Source organism: Sarcophilus harrisii, chromosome 4 (genome assembly GCF_902635505.1).
Source record: "Sarcophilus harrisii chromosome 4, mSarHar1.11, whole genome shotgun sequence".
Classification (NCBI taxonomy): Eukaryota; Metazoa; Chordata; class Mammalia; order Dasyuromorphia; family Dasyuridae; genus Sarcophilus; species Sarcophilus harrisii.
Window position 1 is genome coordinate 219,776,443 of NC_045429.1, and position 21,289 is coordinate 219,797,731.

The window sequence follows — 21,289 nt, forward strand, 5'->3', positions numbered from 1 at the left end:
CACCCACTCCCCCAGATGGCAGGTTGACCAATACATGTTAAATATGTAAAAGTATAAATTAAATACAATATAAGTATACATGTCCAAACAGTTATTTTGCTGCAGTACTCTTTTCTAAAAGACATCTTGTGGACCTCTTTCAGGGGAGAACCTAAATATGAAAACACTGCTAAATTTTATTTAAGAGGTTTGATGAGATGAGAGGGGGGAGAGAGAGAGAGAGAGAGAGAGAGACAGACAGACAGACAGACTGACTTTTATTTAGGTCAAAATCCTCCAGGACCTAAGTCTTCTCAGGCCCAGAAATGGAAAAAGAGTTCTACCTTGGGGACCTGAGTGATACCTCTCTATCTGTATATATTCCCTTTTCTCTTTACTATTCATTATCTATATAGATTTCTCTGAATTATCCTCTATGTTATCTTCCTGCCTATTCACAGAACAAACTAAAATTTTCCAAATGAAATTTCCAAACAAAATTACTTTGTTTTTCTGCAGGTCTGTGGATCAGAATTACATCTGTTTTCTTGATAGCTAGTCAATATTACAAATAATTAACTGATCTAAAAATAATAAAAATTTCAACTATAAATTCAGTACAACTAACATATTTTACAGTTTGTGTGACTATAGCAACTTCTCTTTTCAATCACAGTAATAATGATGATAAAGAAAAATATGATATCCAATTATGTGATAAGGCACAAATACAAAGAATAAAGAAAAGACAAACTTTATTCAAGAGCCACGGTAGACAAAGTGAATAGAAAGAACAAGAGTGAAGTGCTTTTAGTCCTAGAAGTTTTTTTTATCATAAGAAATTTAATAAGCACAGTGTGTAAAACATTACTCTTCATTTGTTTATTGTAATGTTGTGAGAAAGTTCAACCCCTATAAGTTTCAAATACAATTTCCATTAATGTACATATTCTTTTAAAATTTCAAACAGTAAAACTTTGGATTCCTTATTGGAACATGACCTATAAAAATATCTTTATAAATAAAATGTAACCTAATATGTCAGATTTTTTTAAATACCAGAATTTAAATATCAAAATGAATATTATCCTTTCAAATAATAACTTTGGGAATTATAATGTTCCATTTCCCAAAACATTTGTGAAATACTACTTTTGCAGTGTGACAGTCATATTTCTTTAGAGCTATGGTTTATATAAATTCAACTAAACTCTAAGAATAGAAGGGAAAGAAAAGGGAAGGAAGTGGGAAAGAGTAGGGGTAGAAAAGGAAAAGGGAAAGATGAGGGGGAAGAGGAAGGGAAAGGGAAATCTTATACCAGACTTCTTTTGTTGCTGAAAATATGAGCTGATCATATTCAATGAAAATTCTTTTTGCTTTCATGCCTAGATTTTCATTTCCTTGATACTCCTGACATTTAAACCACGTCTTCCATAGGATACAAATACCTGTAGTATTTTTCTCACATATTGCTATTGTGAGGATCAAGTGAGATAATATATGTAAAGTGTTATATGCAAATACCTGTATGATTATGCTTATTTTCAAGTACGTACCTGGAAGGAGCAATCCATCTGTTACAGCAAGCGTATAACCACAAAATCCCCGGTATTGAATTGGCAATTTGTCAAAATTTGCTGTAGTTTCTGGGAAAAGCCAATCTACTTTCTTGAAATCACCTACATTTACTCTGGTTCCTAAAGCAAAACATAGAAAAAAAAATATATATATATATGTATGTATGTATGTATTTTTTTCTTATTCCTTTGATTACATTTGGGAAATTAAACAAAACTATCTGTGGGACCTTTAGCTCATCCAGACTTATCCAATTTCACTTTTCTCACATGCAAAACAAAAGTGATGGCTAAACAAAACACAATGATGGCTAAGGCCCCTTCTAGGTTTAAAATTCTTTTGTATGAAATTTAATTTTTTTTAATCTTTCAGTTTTATTTTTCCAGAAGATCAAATATATTACTCATGATTATTTCAACTTTTGCTCAACAACTTATCCACTAATTATGAGATTCATTAAATATTATATAAGGAGATATAAATTCATATTTTGTATTTTCTAGTATGTACAATTGCAACATATTAGCCATTTATGATTAATCTGCCAATGTTATTTTAAATTATTTATAACAATTTCATATTTAGAATCAATTTTTATGCAAAAAAGAACTAGTTTGGGTTAATGAATTTGGCTGGCTTTTATTTTAATTTTATATTTTAATTCAAATAAAATATTTCAGTATAAGTTTGGGAATGATTACCTATTTCCATTTTAAACAGAAAGGCATTAGTACCAATCAATCGATAATATGAACATTTCCCACAAATGTATTACAATTATACTCTTTGGCTCTTTAAACAGTTTAGCTAACAAAATAAAAGTGACTGATGAACCAGTTAGACTTTCTTTGAAAATTAAAAGATACATTTAAATACTTAATTTGAACTTAGATTAATAAATAAATTCAAGTGGATACCATTGGTTGTATCTTAAATTCTCATACCTTTACAGTGTGGTTGGATGATAAGTATACTCTCTTCAAAAATAGTATTTTATAACAAATTTTAATTTCTTTAAGAGAAGACTGGAGGAAAAGAGATTGGTAAATTTAGGTTGAAATTTTTAAAAGAGAAAGAGAAGTAGAAATTATTTATACCCATGCTTTCTTTTATCCGAAACACATCAGTTTTTATTTCCACTTCTTCAAGATAGTTTTGAATTATTTGCTCACTAAAGAGTTCTTCATGAGATCCTAGGAATGGTCCAAGGTGAGTGGTTAAATTACTTAGAACACTAAGCAATACAGTTTCATCCTGAAAGCTGGACCACAAGCCAGAAAGTGCAATAAATACAGGCTGAAGAGGAAAGAGAAGGAACAATTAACTTAGTTATAATAAGATTACAACTTAAAATTGTATCATTGAAAAAAATTTTAAAAACCCTCTCATTTGCAAATAGTCAAATTTTGCTTTTAGGTATATTTTTAAAAACTTAAAAAAAAAAACCTATGCCAACATCATATGCACAAAATCTGGTCCATATACATTAAAAAGTTCCATTTTATCATATTTTAATTTAATAAATTTTATTTAAATACATATACTTTTTTCTCAATAATATTTTATTTTTCCAATTTTATGTAAAGATAATTTTCAACATTCATTTTTACAAGATTTTCAGTTCTAAAGCTCTTCTTATTTCCTCTCTTAATAACTCCCTTCTCTCTTCAAGGCAGTAAGCAACTTACTTTAAGTTCTACACATACAATCATTTTAAAACATATTTCCATAATTGTCATGTTGTGAAAGAAAAATCAGAACAAAAGAAGGAAAAACATGAGAAGGAAAAAGTAAACAACAAAAAAAAGGTGAAAATAGCATGCTTTAATCTGCATTAAGTTTCCATAGTTTTCCTTCTGGATGCAGATGGCATTTTCCATCCCAAGTCATTTGGAATTGTCTTGGATCACTGAAGAGCTAAATTTATCATAGTTAATCATCACATAACCTTGCTGTTATTGTGCACAGTATTCTCCTGGGTTCTGCTCACTCAGCATCAGTTCATGTAAATACATAAAATTTTAAAATAAATCATTAATTCATTTACTGCAAAAGGTTTAACAAATTCATGAGAAAAATGAATTCAAAGAACTAGAAAGGAAAGTTTCTTTCTCCCCTGTTTTATTGTGTTCACTTTCACAATCTCATTAGCTGGCATCCTTTTTCAGAACTTTTGACTGCAGCTGATTCTTTGCCATTTCTCCCAGTTCAGCTTCCCTACCTTAACAAAAGCAGAAACATTTGTGAGATTATGAACTGGGGACCTCCTTGCTTACAGCTTTAGGAGCATTTCTGTGATTATTTGCTTATAAGTATCAATGCATGTCTCTCTGAAACTAATTGTATCTGTCCAGAACATTGAATGTGATCAATCATAAGATTAACTTGTATAGCTTTGGAGACTGAATTCAATTCTTGTGAGTTCAAGAGGTCAAGAGATCCGGGGTGCTCAGTGGATGCCAACTATATTTTATCAGATGCCCTCTCTATATCTATTATACTGTTTGAAGGAAAAGATGAACACAAGTCATCCCAGGTCTGGATAACATGAACTTTGAGGGAACTGATTGGACAGTGTGAGAACCAAGGTGAAATGTGAAATGATGATTTAGTAGTGATAAAAACTGCTTTATATTTTAAAGGTTTTAAGTCTCTATCTGTTGAGAAGGTAGTTACATTGCTGCTACTACTAAAGTTCTGTTAATACATGCCTTTGGGCCTTGTAAATGTAAAGCATTTCTTTTTTTGTGGAGGAAATAAATAACTATCTTATATCTGGTCCATAATGGACACTGAGTACATGGTATACTTTTCTATTACCCTTTTTAGAGTGGTATTTTAGATACAAGGCAGGCTTCTCTGCAGCTCTATAGTTTTTTTTTTTTTAATTAAAGAGTGTGAAAAATAATTCCTGATCCTTCCTTTCTATAATAAGGCTCCTCTAGGTTTCAAACCAATCTGTATGTATCTGGACTGATACTAAATGAACTAAAAAATTTTTTAAAAAATTTTCCACACATTTTAAGTTTAATAATCCTGACCAGATATGAGGAAATTTGTTTTATTTGACAAGGCATAGTTGTCACAAGGATTTTTCATTTCTTTTTTTCCCCCAGAGGTTGATGCAGTGAGTGGTAGGAAGGAGGGAAAAAAATTGTTTATTGAAAAAAAAACTTGTGAAGATTTATTTGAATTGATACAGAGTGGAGTAAGCAGGACCAAGAGAATAATTTATACAAAAATAACAAAACTATAAAGATGAAACAACTTTGAAACACTAGAACTCTGATGAATGTGATGACCAACCATGATTCCACATGATCAATGATGGAGCATGTTACTCAGCAGAAAGGCAATCACTCGAGTACAAAATGAGACATAGATTTTTAGACTGCCCCATTTTTTTTTCATTTTTAACAAGAAATTCATTTTTCTATTTTTAATAGGGGAAGAGAAAAGGCAGGCACGAAAGAGAGAAAAAAACAATCCTAGCCAGAATTAAGTATTGGGTATCTTAAATTGTTCTATTAATTTAAAATAATATGAACAGAAATAATTTAAGACCTCTATTGCTCTATAAAGCACTGCATTCATATATTGTGTTCATCTTTACAAAAAAAGCATTCAAAGGATCACTTTATAAACTTGCACAGGAAAATGGTGCAGATGAATTGAGATCTGATAAATGAGATACTAGGTGTGTGTATGCACAAAGGATCAATATTTTCTATTCCTGGTACATTAGAATTCCATAATGCTAATGAATACTTTTTCATCAGCATTCAGTGCTACACTATCTCTAATAGTAGTCATATATCACGACCAGGCTTGTAGTTGTTATTCAGTAGGTCCCTCTTAGCTAAAGTAGGTACATCTCTCCAAGTAGGGATATTAAATATAGCAGAAGCTTTTAAAAGGAAAATATAAAATTATTGTAGTATATTATTATGTACATTATATATCATTATAATATAATATAAATATAACATTAATATTAACATGTATTATTACAATAATTATTATATATTATAAAATATAAAAGGAATATATTTTCTTATATAAGTATAACATTTAAAGTATAAATGAAAAATGAATAAAAAAATAAAAGAGAACCAAAACACACCAATAGTTGGAGCCTATCTTTAGTAATTTAACACAATAGATGTACTCTATTACTTTTTAAAAGCATACTTTTAAAGGAGATCTTTCAAAGCAAGATATTGATTAAAATGAGGAAAAGCTGATACATGGAATACTCACATAGACTTGTGATGTTGGTACAGCAGTCTTTGCTTGAACAGTCATTTTTAGTTGTTCCATTTGTGCTGCTAATTGCTTTATCATCATTTCAACTTCTTGTGCACAAGTAATTATGTCAGACTGGATAGACAAAGTACTTTGTGTTAAGATTATTATTTTTTGAGTTAAGGAATCATTATTAGCAGGACTACATCTCATTAGATACAAACTTTCTTTATCTTTTCCATTTCCTATATACAAAGAATCCTTGACACACTAATGTAACCCTCCTGGAAAGTTCTAAGGGCTGTTAAGGGATCTCTTGAACTTGTCTTTTTGAGTTGCCATATTTTCCAAAAACACTGGTCATAGATCATGCAGAAAGCCCTAAATGTGTCAATGTTAAAACTCTCCTTACATGTACATAATTTGTTGTGGCAACCAAGCGGGACTCCCTGTGTCTCCTTGGGAGGTAAGACAAACATCAGCCAGCCTATGGTAGGCTGGGATAATGCTTGTGTAGCTTGGATCCTTTGCAGATAAGTGGATCCTTCTAATCTTCATAGTCTATCAGATTTCAAGAGAAAAAAATGAGGTTTTTGCCATCACTTTGCTCCTCCCTGTGGAAGATGATCTTGGTTTTTTCTCCACCTTTGCTGCAGTATTCCTCCTCCCAGGTTATGCCCCTTCCTAGTATCCCTTACTCCACTTTTCTCACTATAATAAAAATGTAACTTCTATAAAGACTGGCAACACTTTGGGTTCTACATGCAGGTTGATTTCTCTTATAATAAACCTGATTTTCACATAAGTCCCATAATGTGACTTGCCTGTTGACAAAAGTTATTCATAAAACAACATTTTCCATTTTTAAACCCTCCCCCACCCCATTGAATCATTATTATAACTAGTATGTTACTTTTTTCCCTTTTAAAAAAATTTATTGTATTTTAAAAAAGCAGAATTAAAAAAGAAAAACAGAAAAGGAATACAAAACAAAAGAGAACATTGTCATGTGTCCAGAAGAATGGACATTAGACACCTTTTTTTACTTGCTTGAAAACTATTCTTTTGTTCCCTACTATGCACCTTTTTTACTTTATTCTTTTTTTCCCTCTTTCATCCCCCCCACCACTATTCCCTAAGTAGGCTATAGTTAAGAAAGGATATATTTATATATATACATGTAGTATATATATATATATATATATACATATACATATATCTCCCCCCAACCTATACACCCATATGTTTCCTATCCCTGCTGACTCTGTGCTTTAATTCTGCTTCTTAACTTGCTTTGCTATAACCTACTCCCCCCACCCAGGGATCCCTTCCTTGCCTTTTCTCCTCATCTTTTGCTCCCCTATTCACCTATCCCTTCCCTCTTATTTCTTTATAGATTATGGAGGGATCCTTCATGGTATATATGTAGTGTTGCCTATTGAACTCATTATTCCCAATATGAATTGATTTTCAGAACTCCCCCCTCTAATGCTTTTGTGTCTATTCTTCCTCTGCACCTTATTTATATGACATAATCACTATTTTTACTTTAACTCTATCCCAATCTTACTTTTGAGCTACCTTATTGTTGATGTCAATCTTAAACTTATGGTATACATTTCCCATGTAAAAAAAACAAACTATCCATGTTGAGTTCCTTTAACTTGATCTTTGAGATTGGCTCTTATATGTTAAATTTTCTATTAAGTCTGGGTTTGGTTGATTAGCAAGTCCTGAAAAATCTGCAAATTCATTGAATATCCATTTTTTTCTCATTCAAAATTATAAATAATTTTGCTGGATATGGTATTTTTAGCTTCAGGCCTAGCTCTTTTTGAATGGTACCAGTGAAGATTTTTCAGAACAATGTAGGACCTTAGATCTAAGTTTCAGGAAGTCATGTGACACCCAGGAAGTAGATAGCGTTGTTGAATACTGGTCAATGGCTACTTCTTTTTAAATCCATCCAAAGAATTTAAAAGTCAACAGGAAGTGGGGTGTACCTGCATCTTTTCGACTATATAATCCATTTCTGTTTCTGACATGTGCCACACTATTCTGGGCATGGTGGCCCACTTCTTGAAAGAACTGTATAAAAACATTCTGTTTTGTACATGGAGATGCCTCTGAGAAGTAAAATTGGATAAAAGGGAGTCTAGTACTCCATCCCACACATTTTGATTGTCAGTATTGTGTGGTTCAGACAGCATTTAATAAAAAAACTGGAGAAATATCTAGAAGCAAAGCAAAGTTTATTATACGATCTAGAGAATGGGCGTCCCACCCATCGAGCAGACAGTCAAAGGGAGGAAGCACCGTAGGGGGCAGGGTCAACACTTTTTATCCCTAATGCAAATACCCCCTCCCACCACTGACCCTCATCCTTATTGGCTGAGGATCTTACATTCTAAACACGGGAGCTACCCAAGAAATTGAACTTGACCAGTAAGTACATAGTTGCCCATATTTGACATAAACAGAAAGTCACTGATGTCATAGGAGGATAACAAGGGGACTTAAGTATGCTCCTAGGGGATAGAAGGGAGGGGACTTAAGTATGGCCTTGACTTGATGCTTAAAGTCCTTCAGGCCTACTCCAACTCTGAAATAGATGAAGCCTTACTCGATTTTCACAACTGCCTTGAAAGATCTCACCTCATCTCGTTCAGTATATATCATTCCAGAACCTGCAGTCTTTTATTGTGGCTGCAGTTAAGTCCTGTACAATTCTAATTGTAGCTTCTACATACTCGAGTTATTTTTTTCTTGTTTCTTGCAAAATTTTCTCTTTGAAAAGGAGGCTTCAAAATTTGGCAATAATATTCCTATATGTTTTCCACAAAGGATCTCATTAAAGTGGATTTTTTTTTTTTTCTATTTCTGCTTTCCCCTCCTATCACTCCAGGACAGTTTATTGTGTCAAGATAATTTTTTTGGTCACAACTTTCAGGCAGTGCAATTATTCTTATATTTTCTCTTCTTGATCTGTTTTCCAGATCTGTTGCTTTTCTTATGTTTTACATTCTGTTCTATGTTTTGTTATTCTTGGTCCCTCAAAACTTCACTGGCTTCCCCTTGCCCAATTCTAATTTTCAAAGAGCTATTTTCATCTTTGAGACTGTATCTCCTTTGCTAGTTGGTAAACTTTTTTGTTGTTATTGCAGAGGCAAATGGGATGAAGTGACTTGCCCAGTATCACACAGCTAGGAAATGTTAAGTGTCTGGATCACATTTGAACTCAGGTCCTCCTGATTTCTGGGCTGGTGCTCTAAACACTGCACCACTTAACTGTTCCTGGTCAACTTTTTTTTTCATAATATTTTCATAATCTGAAAGACCACTGATCTATAAAATAGATCAAGGAGAGATAATTTTAAAATATTAGATTATTTTAAAGCCATGATCAAAAAGAGAGCTAAAATTTTTATCAAGAAAAACTTCCCCAGTATTCTAGAACCAGAGAGTATAATCTAAATTGAAAGAATTTACCAATCACCCCCTGAAAGAGTTCCCAAAGAAAAGATTCTCAGGAACATTACAGCCAAATCATTAGAGCTTCCAGGCCAAGGAGAAAATATTGCAAGCAGCCAGAAAGAAGCATTGCAAATTCATGGAGCCACAGTCAGTATAACACAAGATTTGACAGTTTCTATAGTAAAGGATCCAACTTTGAATATTTTCTTCTAGAAGGCAAAATAACTAGAATTACAGTCAAGGTTAAGCTATGCAGCAAAACTTTGAATTACCTTTTGGGGAAAATAATGAATATTTAATTAAAAAAAAGAACTTTCAAGTATTCCTGATGAAAAGATCAGAGCTAGAATACAAAATCTAACTTTCATTACAAGATTCAAGAAAGCATAGAAAGGTAAACATAAGAGAGAAATCATAAAGTATTCAATAAAGATTAAATTGTTTACATTCCTTCATGGGAAGATGATACTTGTTAATCCTAAGAATTTTTATCATTTCTAAAAAATTTAGAAGGAGTTTACATAGAAATGGGGGATGGGTATGAGTTGACTATGTTGGGACAAATTTTCAAAAGTAAAATTAAGGGATGAAAAAAGAGGTATTCATTGGAAGACAGGGGAAGGGAAAAGCAGAACGGAAAAATTACCTTGCACAAAAGAAGAAAGAGCTTTTACAGTGGAGAGGAAGATAGGTGGTGTCAGGCAATGCATGAACCTTATTCTCTTCAGAATTTGTTCAAGGAGGGAATAGCATACACATTCAATTCAGGAATGAAATATATCTTACCCTACAAGGAAGGAGGAGGGGAACAGAATTTAAAAAGGTGGGGAGAGTTTCTCAATAGAAGGGAGGGCAGATTTGGAGGCAGTGATCAGAGGCAAAACAAACTTTTGAGGAAGGACATGGTAAAAAGAGAGAGAGAGAGCAGGATAAACAGAAGAAAATAGGATGGAGGAAAATACAAAGTTAGTAATCATTAATGAGATAAACTCATCCATAGAATGGAAGCAAGCAGAGTATATTAAAAATTATAATCCAACAATATGATTTTTTGTTTGTTTGTTTTACAAGAAGTACACTTGAAACAAAGAGATACATAGAGCAAAAACAAGGGAGCAGAGCAGAATCTATTTTGCTTCGATTGAAGTAAAAGTAGCAAGGGAAGTATGATCTCAGACAAAGCAAAAGCAAAAATAGATGCAATTAAAAGAAATAAACAAATAAACTACATTATGATAATACACCATAGACAATGAAGTAATCTTAAAACTAAACATATATGCAACAAATGGTATAGCACCCAAATTATTAAAAGTTAAATGAATTATAGGAGGAAATAAGACAACAAAATTATACTAGTAGGAGACCTCAATTTTCCCCTCTGTTCTAAGAGGTGCAAGTAATTCTATTTGATATTATATTAAATGATAACTCTTCCTTTCTCAATATTCATAGTGCCTTAAAGTTAGCTATCTTATATTTGAGTCAGCAAGATATACATATTTTGCTGTAGGAGCTTGAAAATACAATTTCTATTGATAAATTTAATCAAAAACTAAACAAGAAAGAAGTCAAGGAAGTAGAAGGTTAGACAAATTAAGATATTATAGATCTTTAGATAAAATGGAATGGGAATAGAAAGCAGTATATCTTTTTTTTTTCTGTTGTAAATGGTACCTTCCAAAAAGTGACCATTTATTAGGGCATTAAAACTTCAACAAAGAGCCATGGAAACAGGGTTGAAAATTGGAAACCAGTAATCTAATCCCAAAGAACAAATCATAGAAACTATCAGTAATTTATTAAGGAAAATAACAACAATTAGACAATAAGACAAAATTTATGGGAGGCAGTCAAAACAGTACTTGGGTAACAATTTATATCTCTAAATGCCACTTACATCAATAAAATAAAGGCCAGATCAGTGACTAGGGTATCCAATTTAAAAAACTAAAAAAAGAACAAAAAAAAGGCCCCAATTAAACACCAAATTGGAAATCCTGAAAATCAAAGGAGAGAGTAATAAAATTGAAAGTAAAGAAACCATTGAACTAGTAAATAAAGATAGGAGTTTGGTAAAAGAGATAAACTACTAATTAATTTGATTTTTTAAAAAATAAGAAAACCAGTATCAAAAATGAAAAGGCTGAATTTACCACCAAAGAATAAGAATTTAAAGGATTTATTAGGAGTTATTTTGCCTGATTATATGCCAATAAATCTAACAATCTAAGCAAAATGGATCAATATTTAGAAAAATATAAATTGCCCAAATTAACAGAAGAGGAAATGGAATACTTAATAACTCTTAGATAAAGAAATTGAACAAGTCATAAATGAACTTAAGAAAAAATCCCCAGGACCAGATGGATTCACAAGTGAAGTCTGCCAAACGCTTAAAGATAATTCTAATATTATATAAACTATCTGGATTTTTTTTAAAATTGGAGGGCTGGGACAAAAGATTGCTGAAAAAGGGAAATCTGCTTCAGTTATTAGGGCCAAGGACTCAAGAAAATGGGTTTGAAATAGAAGAATGAGAAAGTATTGCTGTGAGTTGCTATATCAATTTAGAACAGAAATTTTTAGCAGGGTTTAAGTTTACGACAACATATGTTTCCAAGCAATTCTCCAAGTGGTGATTCTGGACCCTAATAATTAGGTATAGATAAGAATTAAAAGGTGAATATAGGAAAAGATATTGACAATAATGAATAATAAATGAGTTGTAATCTAAATGATCTTTAAGATCTCTTCCTGGAATATATATCTACTTTGGGGAAAGTCTATGAAAAGGTCAATAGAAATTGTATTTTCAAGTTCCTACAGTACAACATGTATATCTTGCTGACTCAAATATAAGATAGCTAACTTTAAGGCACTATGAATATTGAGAAAGGAAGAGTTATCATTTAATATAATATCAAATAGAATTACTTGCATCAACAATTTTAAAATTCTTATTCATGAATGTTATTTGCACTCCTCTTCTCTTTCTTGCTGCTTCAAATTTTTTTTCCTTCCTCTTGTATTTTCTTATGTAATGCTATATATAATTCATCAGTACCACCCTGGTAAAATAATTACTTCCTGATCACTTCATAGGAGAGGATTAAGTGAGATTACAGATGTCAAAAAGCTTTCAATATCCCTTCTTCAAATATGTGGTTTTTCCTGTGTGGATTACTAGTCTCATTATCCTTGAATGGTCATGGATAGTACTAGGCAGGACTTGTTGCATTCCAAGACTTAATGTAATAAGTGCACTGGTTATGCAATGAAATCCACAAATATTATCATTCAGAAAAATCACACCATCCTCAAAGAATGCCTCATTCATTAGATTTTGCATAGGATATTCAATTCAGTTAAGCGAAAAATTTACTAAGCAAAGCACTGAGCCTACATGAGATTTCCTAGAATAGTTTGCACAAGGGCTGACGTTTGAGGGTAGAAAAGGATTTGAGAGTCAGAGATATGGAGGGTTACATTCCAGCCTGTGAGAATTCATGAAAGAAATAAATAAAATTTTACACTAAAAAAATAATTGAATGTTTATTTAAAAAGCAGAATTCACAAAAAATAAATTATGTAAAGTAAGATTAGAAATGTGGTTTTTAGGAATATTATTTTTGACAATTGCTTGTAGGATAGCTAAGGGGAAGTAAGCTTTTGAAATCATGGAGAGAAATTTGAAGGCTATTGAAAGAGTTCAAATTAGAATTATTGATGAGAACCTAAATCACGGAACCGGTCATAGATGTGAGATGCAGAAAGAAAGAGGTAGATAGAAAGGTAATTGTCCTAATAGAATAGAAATAGAAATTTGGCAACTGGTTCGATGTTAGAAGAGAGAAAGGAGAGTCATTAATGGGGAAATGATTAAACAAATTATAGCATATAAATAAAAGTTGTAAGGAATGGCAGAAGAGACTGAGCCAAAGGAACCTTTAAAGACTTATATGAACAGATGTAATTAAGTGTATAGAAATAGGGAGAAACATTTAAGAATTCTGATCAATGCAATGATCATCTGCAATTCCAGAGGATTGAGGATAAAACATGCTTTGCATCTCTTGACAGGGAAAAAATGGACCACAGATGCAGAATAAGAGATTAATTTTCAACGTGGTCAATGCGTGGATTTGTTTTGCTTGAAATTTCTATGATAATTGTTTTTAAGGATTATTATTTTGTTTTAGGAGAGATACTGATTAAAAGGATAAATTGAATGGTTAAGAGCTTCTACAAAACATCATAAGAGAGAAGAGATTCACAGGGAAACACAGACAAGTCAGGTGATTTTTGAAATATTCTAAATTTGTTACAGAGATACTTAAGTGGTTTGACATTTCTTTCTCCAACTCATTTTATAGATGAGGGACTAAGGCAATACTATGAAACATCTTACCTAAGGTCACATAGCTAGTAAGTTTCTGAAGCCAGATTAGAACTCATGAAAATGAATCTTCCTGACTTCAGGACAAACACTCTATTTACTGTATCATCTAAGCTGCCCCCTGAACTGGGTTAAGGTTTTGAACATGTATGACAGGTGGAAACACTCTCACTCCATCAAATAAACATTTTCTTTATCTCTGCCAAGAAAACCTCATATGAGGTCATAAAGAGTTGGACATGACTAAAAAATGACCAAAGAATCAAGTCTAGGATAACAAAAAAAGATCTGTTGAAAAAAGGAACAAAGAATAGTCAAAAATGACTCTTAAAGTTATGAACATAGGCAAATAGCTTCAGGAGAAATAATGAAAATTGAAGGAGGGGCAACTTTTTGGGGGGATGCAATGAGCTCCTTTTTGAGATGCTGATGGGACATCTAGAAAAACTTGTCCAATAGACAAAGGCATTCTTAATGAAAGGGATGATCATCTTCAATAAGCACAAATCTCCTAGTTTTATGTCTTTCTTGATATTGTTGATGAAAAGTTTACTGAACAATTATCTGAATGGTTGTATCTATCAAAGAATGTTTTATTTATTAAGTGTGGAAGAATAGAGCCTCTAAAACTGCATTTTAGTTTACTGAAGCAGTGATATCAAACTTAAACAAAAACAGATCCCTGGCAACTATTTGATAGCATACTGAATAAGAAAACCCCAAATTGAAATTATGTTTTATTATATTTTTATTTTGTTAAACATTTCTCAATTATATTTTAATCCAATTAGATGAGTTTGACACCTTTTTACTGAGACAAATGATTTAAAAAAAACAATGGGATAAGTATAAGATTTAAAAAAAACAAGCATTTATTAAATGCATATTATGTGCTAAATACAATTATTTTCTCAATTGCTCATCATATCAATTATAAGGGGTGGGTACTAGTTTTGACTCCATTTTTCAGCTGAGAAAACTGAGCCAAACAGAGGTTAAGTGACTTAATGAGGATCAGGCATGCAGAAACTGTCTGAAGTTAAGATTTAAACTCAGGGTTTCTGACTTCAAGCCCAACATTGCATCTATTGTGTAGAATTATCTGCAAAAAAAATTTTAATCACTTTTATGTCATCACTTCAATTATCTTTAGAGGGAAATAATCTCATATAGACAAGAAGAACAATTTACCTTCTTCCTAGTATGTTAGAGAATAACTGGAATTAGAGTATCAGAATTCTGAAAGTAAATGGGGTATTGTAATCAATACTTTTTTGAGTATGTTGAGTTTGAGATTTCTGTGGGCATACAAGTGTGAAAAATGACTATTTCTTGTATTTAATAACTAATTATTGTATTAAGACCAAGGTTTTCCTCCTTTTCTACTTCCTCATTCAGAAATCTACAAGTATGGGAAATCTAAAGCAGAACTTTACTCAACTCAAGATCTAATCAGAGTAAACTAAATTCTAAATTTGAGCTAATAGGTGTATTACTGATCACTGTGTTTGCTCAGGCAGACCTGGGAAGTGTTGATTGTATCTTTTGTCAGACAAGTGATGTAGAAATTGATTAACTCTTTTTGACCAAGATTTGGGTGATCCAGGTCATAATCCCAAGACTTCTATTATAATATAGCACAACCTCTCAATAACTGTTAACCAATCAGAGTTGATTGGTTCCCTCAGGAACACCTATTCTCTTCAAAGGACATATGAACTCTGAGCCCTCTATCTGGAGGTGTTTGATCTAAGAGAGGTCAAATAACCATCCTTTTATTAAAATACTGGCATTATTAACAAAAATTATTAAGGTACCCAGAAATTACCTTTTTAAATGCCACATGGGGTTGGGGGGGGATTTCCAGCAGGTAGAAAACATTCCAAGTGACAGTGATAAACATTTTTGGAAACTAATATCTGAAGTCATTTAGTTCAAAATACCTGAACAGTATTTACTTTATAACATACTCAGCAAGTGACTGTATTTTGTCTAAAAACTTCAAAGGGGGACATATTATATAATAGTTAAATGGGAAAAAATCTTTACAGCAAATTTCTTTGATAAAAGTCTTAACTGATTCAGACATATAAGAACTCATTCCCGGTGGATACACACACACACACACACACACACACACACATACACACACACACACATACACATATATAGGTTATTTTCAAAGGAAGAAATCCAAAGTATCATAAGGAAACATGCTAATAATGTTTAAAATCACTAATAATTAGAGATATACCTTCCACTCATCAGGTTAGCAGAGATTTTTTTTAAAGGAAGACATAAAGAAAATAGCATAAGTTGGAGAGGCTGGCAGATGGGAAACAAACACATTAATACTGGTGCAACTGTGGACTGGTCTAGCCATTCAGAGTGCACAACAGAGAGGCATTTTTAGTCTAAACTTCCTTCATAGCAATTAGAGTTATCCAAACAAAGAATGAGTTCTTTCAAGAGGTTTTCACTCTCCTTCTTTGGAGATCTCCAAGAGAAAGCTTTTTGGAGAGTGGTTTAAGGAGGATGTTTGCTCACATACAGGTTAAACTAGATAGAGACTGGTGTTCCTTTGATGCAAGATTCTTTAATTCTGTAATTCTACACTTCACTGTTCCAGAAAGAGTTTCAATCTAGTGAATCACACCTGTTCTGGTGTGTGTTTGTATGCGTGTATGTGTGGGGGTATATTTACATGGCACTCTGGTTTACAAAGCACTTTCCTGACAATAACTGAGATCAGCAATATCAGTATTATTGCACTAGTTTTATAGGAGAGGAAATTGGGGTTCACAGAGGTCGAAGAATTTGCCTGCAGTAGCTGTACATAAGTAATAAACTGAGGATCTAGGAATGTTCAAGCCCAGAGATTCTTTCTACGCTATTTAGGACAGTTCTGAAATGCTAGCTCATCTGAAATAAATGTGTTCAGTTAATTCAAATAGAGCTTGATCAATAAATCTGCAGTCCTGGGGTACAAAATGAGACATTTTTTTTGGACATGGCCAATGCAGAAACTTGTTTTGCTTGACTATGCATATTTGTTAGAAAGTGAGACGCATGAAAAAGAGAAAAATAGACTTTTGTTGATTTTTAAAAATTAAATCAAATCTTTAAAAACTATGTAGCTCAACAAACCACACTCTGGATTTAATTTCAATAGATCATCAACTGATTTGTGGAAAGCTTAGGCTCTAGGAAAGACTTAGAATAAGTCAAATAAATTCCAAATTAGATTTCCAGCCCCTTATTCAGAATGCCGAGATCTATAAATAAGTTCCTAAAACATCAAAGGAAACACGATTTTACCAGTCTTTCGCACATTTGCCATGATTGTAAAGATGGATACATTTTAAAGTATCTAAAGCTGCACAGATTCAGATAATTTCATTAAATACAAATACCTATTTATAAAAACAGCATAACTATTATAAATGCCCCCTTAAAAATCACTGTGTTAGGAACAGGTAGGTGGCACAGTGGATAGAACTCCAGCCTTCAAATAATGAGAACCTGAATTCAAGTATAGCCTTGACATGCATTAGCTGTGTGACCCTGAGCAAGTCACACAACCTTAAATGCCTCCCCACCCCACCCCCAAAATAATGCCTTATTTATAAAGTTTTTCACACTATACTATTAACATTTTAACAACTCACCAAAATTATATTGAGGAAAACCTCATATTGTCTCAAATTAAACAAGGCTTCTTTTATCATAAAGGGCTCAAGATCTTTCATTTTGAGGGGATTTTCTGATGCTTTCTCCAAGATTGCTGTATACCGATACGCCTGTTCCTGGGAAGTCTGAAGTTGTATATCTATATGTTGGGTGGTGGCTGGAATAGCTTCATTCAAAATAGCTGGTACTGTTTAAAAAAAAAATAGATCAATGGACAATCCATCAACATTCTAACATTAAAGAGAAGAGGAAAAAAATGAAAATTTAGTTCTGTTATGACCAATAAATTGGATCTATTTTTTCAAACAAATTATGAAGCACCTAACAAAAAGAAAAAGGAAAAAAAGTCTCAGATTCTACTGCATCCAAAACTAGTAGTCAGAATAATAACCCCCAAAATGGAAAACCCCAAAAGTTTCTGCCCTGATTAGTGGTCACCTTAATTCTTTCACTACATTTAAGCATAATTCTGTACTTGCTTCACTTCTCTCCCCAACAATTTTCACCCAAGCATCCTTGCTGCTTAGTGCATACTTTTTGTCCTTCCCTCTCACCTCCAACTTTCTAGTTTGAGATATATAATCAAAATCAAAATAAAAAATCTGTCATATATCCTTGAAAAAGATGGATTAATCTTCTCCCTCGAGGTTTTAATCATCATTCTGGTAGTCTCCAAACCAAAAAATGACTGTTGGGTCACTTCCATTAGAATGTAAGCATGTAGAATATAAGAATGTAAAAGCATCTAGGTGGTATATTAGAGAATGTGTTTCAGGTCTGGTATTAGGAAGAGTTCAAATTCAGATTGTTTTGTTTGTCTCAGTTTCCTCACCAACAAAAGAGGAATGATAATAACAGCATTTCCCTCTCAGGGTTATAAGGATCAAAAAAATTGCTATGTGTGAATCACTTAGTATGTGTTCAAAAACTGCTTGTTTTTTTTTTCTTGAGAAGAAGCACTATTTTTGCTTTTGAATTTTTATTCCCGGTGCTTTTACACAAGTGTTTGGAATACAGTAAATATTTCATAAATGTTTTTTGTCCCTTTGCTCATGTCTAGTATGGTTAGCATAACACCAAGTTAATTCAATGAGTTTAGAAGTATAGTTCCAAATTTCTTTCCAGAAAAGTTAGAGTAATTCACAGCCCCACCAGTGAAACTTTAGGGTACCTTTCTTTGCAGTTGTCTCTTAAAACCTGTCATTTTCTGTTTTTTTTTTTCATCTTTGCCAATTTATTCATTTTTGCTAATCTAGTTATGTGGAGCAAAACTTTAAAGTTGTTTTAAATTGCAATTCTCTTATTACTAGTGTTTTGGAACATTTTTATATGATGTAAATAGATTACTTTTCTTCTTTTGAGAGTTACCTATTCCTATAATTTGAACATATACCTTTTGGGAATAATAAGTGTCCTTAAATAGTTGAGTCAGTTCCTGATATATCTTGTAATCAGACTTTTATTAGAGAAGCTTGCCATCAAGATGTTTTATCAATTAATAGCTCCCCTTCTCATTTTAACCAAATTGGTTTTGTTTATGTAATAGCTTTTCAATTTTATGAAATCAAAATTTTTCACGTTGTTTCCCTTGATCCACCCTAAATCTTGTTTCATCAAGAGATATTCCTCTATCCATAGTTGCAAAAGGTATTTCTTTATTTGCTCTCCTCTTTTTTTAAACAATGTAACCCTTTTTTAATATCCAAGTCATTCATACACACACACACACACACACACACACACACACACACACGGAAATTTTTAAATCAAACAATAAGCATTCAACAATCGCCTACTACAATCCAGGCAATATATGCTATGTACACAAAAATACCTAGTCTGTAACTCTATTTCTCTATGCCACTAGTGGTCATCACAAAGATTCTTGTCAAATAACTTGAAAGAATATGCTAGAGAAAGAAACCAGCGTGTGTGTAAATTTGACATATTAAAAAGAAACTGGATCAATAATTTAGTAGACATTATTTACACTAAAATAGTGAATCTCTAAAAATGACTAATTTATATTAATGAAATAGGTTTTTTAAATGATGGGTTCAAGGCAGATATTTGTCAAGACACTTCAAAATCTCAGATAAAAGGAACTATAACTATCTTTAACTATCCCATCATATTAGCCACTGTACAAGATAAACTTTAATCTTATTTATAACACATTTATATAAATCATGATAGATTTATAGAATTAATTTAATTTTATACCTACAATCATCAATGCCTTCTCCTCCTTTTCCACAATCTTTGTTGAATAACCGAATTCCAGTGACAATCATAGTGAGTTCTTTCAGCTGACGTTCTTTGTCCTTCTTGGAAAGGGACAGAAAAGTACCAAGCTCAGATTGAGGAAAAACACTCTGTAGTGCAGCTGAGAAAAGAAAAACACACACATAAAAAAATCATATGGGAAAAATAAGTAGAAAAAATGTGGATTTGCAATATACTCCAAATAATTTTTTTCCAACTAAAAGATGCTGAGGTAGTCATTTAGAATAATGAGTCTTTAAATATTAAAATGATTAGACAGATCATGGCTCATTAGACAATATTTATGAGGTACCAGCAGTCATTTTGCACTATTGAAAATCAATGTAGAGCAGCTAGTTAGTGCAGTGGTTAAGATCACCAGCCCTCAAGTCCAGGAGGACCTGAGTTCAAATTTGATCTCAGACACTTAACACTTCCTAGCTATGTGACCCTCAGCAAGTCACTTAACCCCAATTGCCTCAGCAAAAACAAAGAAAAAAGAAAATCATGGCATTAAATATCAGTGTCAAAGGGACTATGTGGAAAAACAGGCACACTAAAGAACAACATGTTGGTGGAGATGTGGAAATGCTCTAACTATCCTGAAAAGCAATTTGAAGTAATGTGGAAAAACTCTGAAACATGTGGTAGCCAATGTTTCAGAGGCTCTGAAACAGAGATCCCACCACAAAGCACAAATCATAAGCATGTCAAAAACAGATAGAAAGGTCCCATTATACACTAAAAATTTTTGTAGTAACACTTTTTTTGTAGCAGTAAAAACCTGGAGACAGCAGAATACTTATTGTATATAAATGTAATGGAAGGTTATTGCACCATAAGAAATGATTAATATAAAGAAGAGAAACATTGGGAGATTTATGACTGGATACAAAGATAAAGAGAATAATATTATACACAAGGGCTACAATGTAAATGGAAACAAGAAAGAAATCAAAAGGTTGTAATTATAATAATCAAAATTGGACTTAAAGGACAAAAGGAGAAAATATACCTCCATTCTTTCTTTGCATAGGTGGGTGGCTAGGGGTGTGGAATACTGTAAAATATTATCAGATTCAGATGATTTGTTAGTTTGTTATATATGAATGGATATATATACATATGTGTGTATATATATACATATACATACATATTCATATACATATATATATAGAGAGAAACAAAGATGATATAAAAATGAAAGTTTTTTTTTTAAAGAAAATTTATGGCACGTCTTCCTCCTTGCAGGTGTGAAAGATAGTGATGTGGTCAGCATAGCAATATCTAGTTCAAAATAAACATGACAAATTCACAAAGGCCATTCTCTTTGACAAAAGACAGGCTTATTTAGGGGAAGGGGTTATGGATAAAATAAAGGGATCCATAGATACTAGAAATGGTAAATATGAAATAAGAGTTGGGAGAGGGTATATGGCTAAGACTAAGGAAAAAGACAAGTTCCCCAGGGAACTCAGAGTTCATCAGAAGAAAGAAAATACTCCATGAGGTGGGAGAGTCATTGTCTGGCAGGCTAGAATGACTAGAGTTAGCAGGAGAATGGCACCATTAAAAAGAAGGCACTATGAGAGAAAGAAAGTACTTCACAATGGGCTTAGTCTTGAAGAGAACTTAGCAAATATCTTCCTCATAAGCAGA

The 21,289-nt window shown here is 32.5% G+C and overlaps 1 protein-coding gene across 2 annotated transcripts in view; it reads right to left on the bottom strand.

The window, feature by feature from the left end:
* The window catches only part of CFAP206 (cilia and flagella associated protein 206), a 53,776-nt gene that overhangs the window by 8,408 nt on the left and 24,079 nt on the right, over positions 1-21,289 (bottom strand). For both annotated transcript variants that reach the window (XM_031964544.1, XM_003769266.3), the window contains exons 6-10: positions 19,593-19,751; positions 17,344-17,552; positions 5,818-5,937; positions 2,655-2,853; positions 1,536-1,676 (exon numbers count right to left, since the gene is read on the bottom strand). In XM_031964544.1, coding sequence (XP_031820404.1) covers positions 1,536-1,676; positions 2,655-2,853; positions 5,818-5,937; positions 17,344-17,552; positions 19,593-19,751 — 828 coding nt within the window. The remainder of the gene's footprint in view (positions 1-1,535; positions 1,677-2,654; positions 2,854-5,817; positions 5,938-17,343; positions 17,553-19,592; positions 19,752-21,289) is intronic.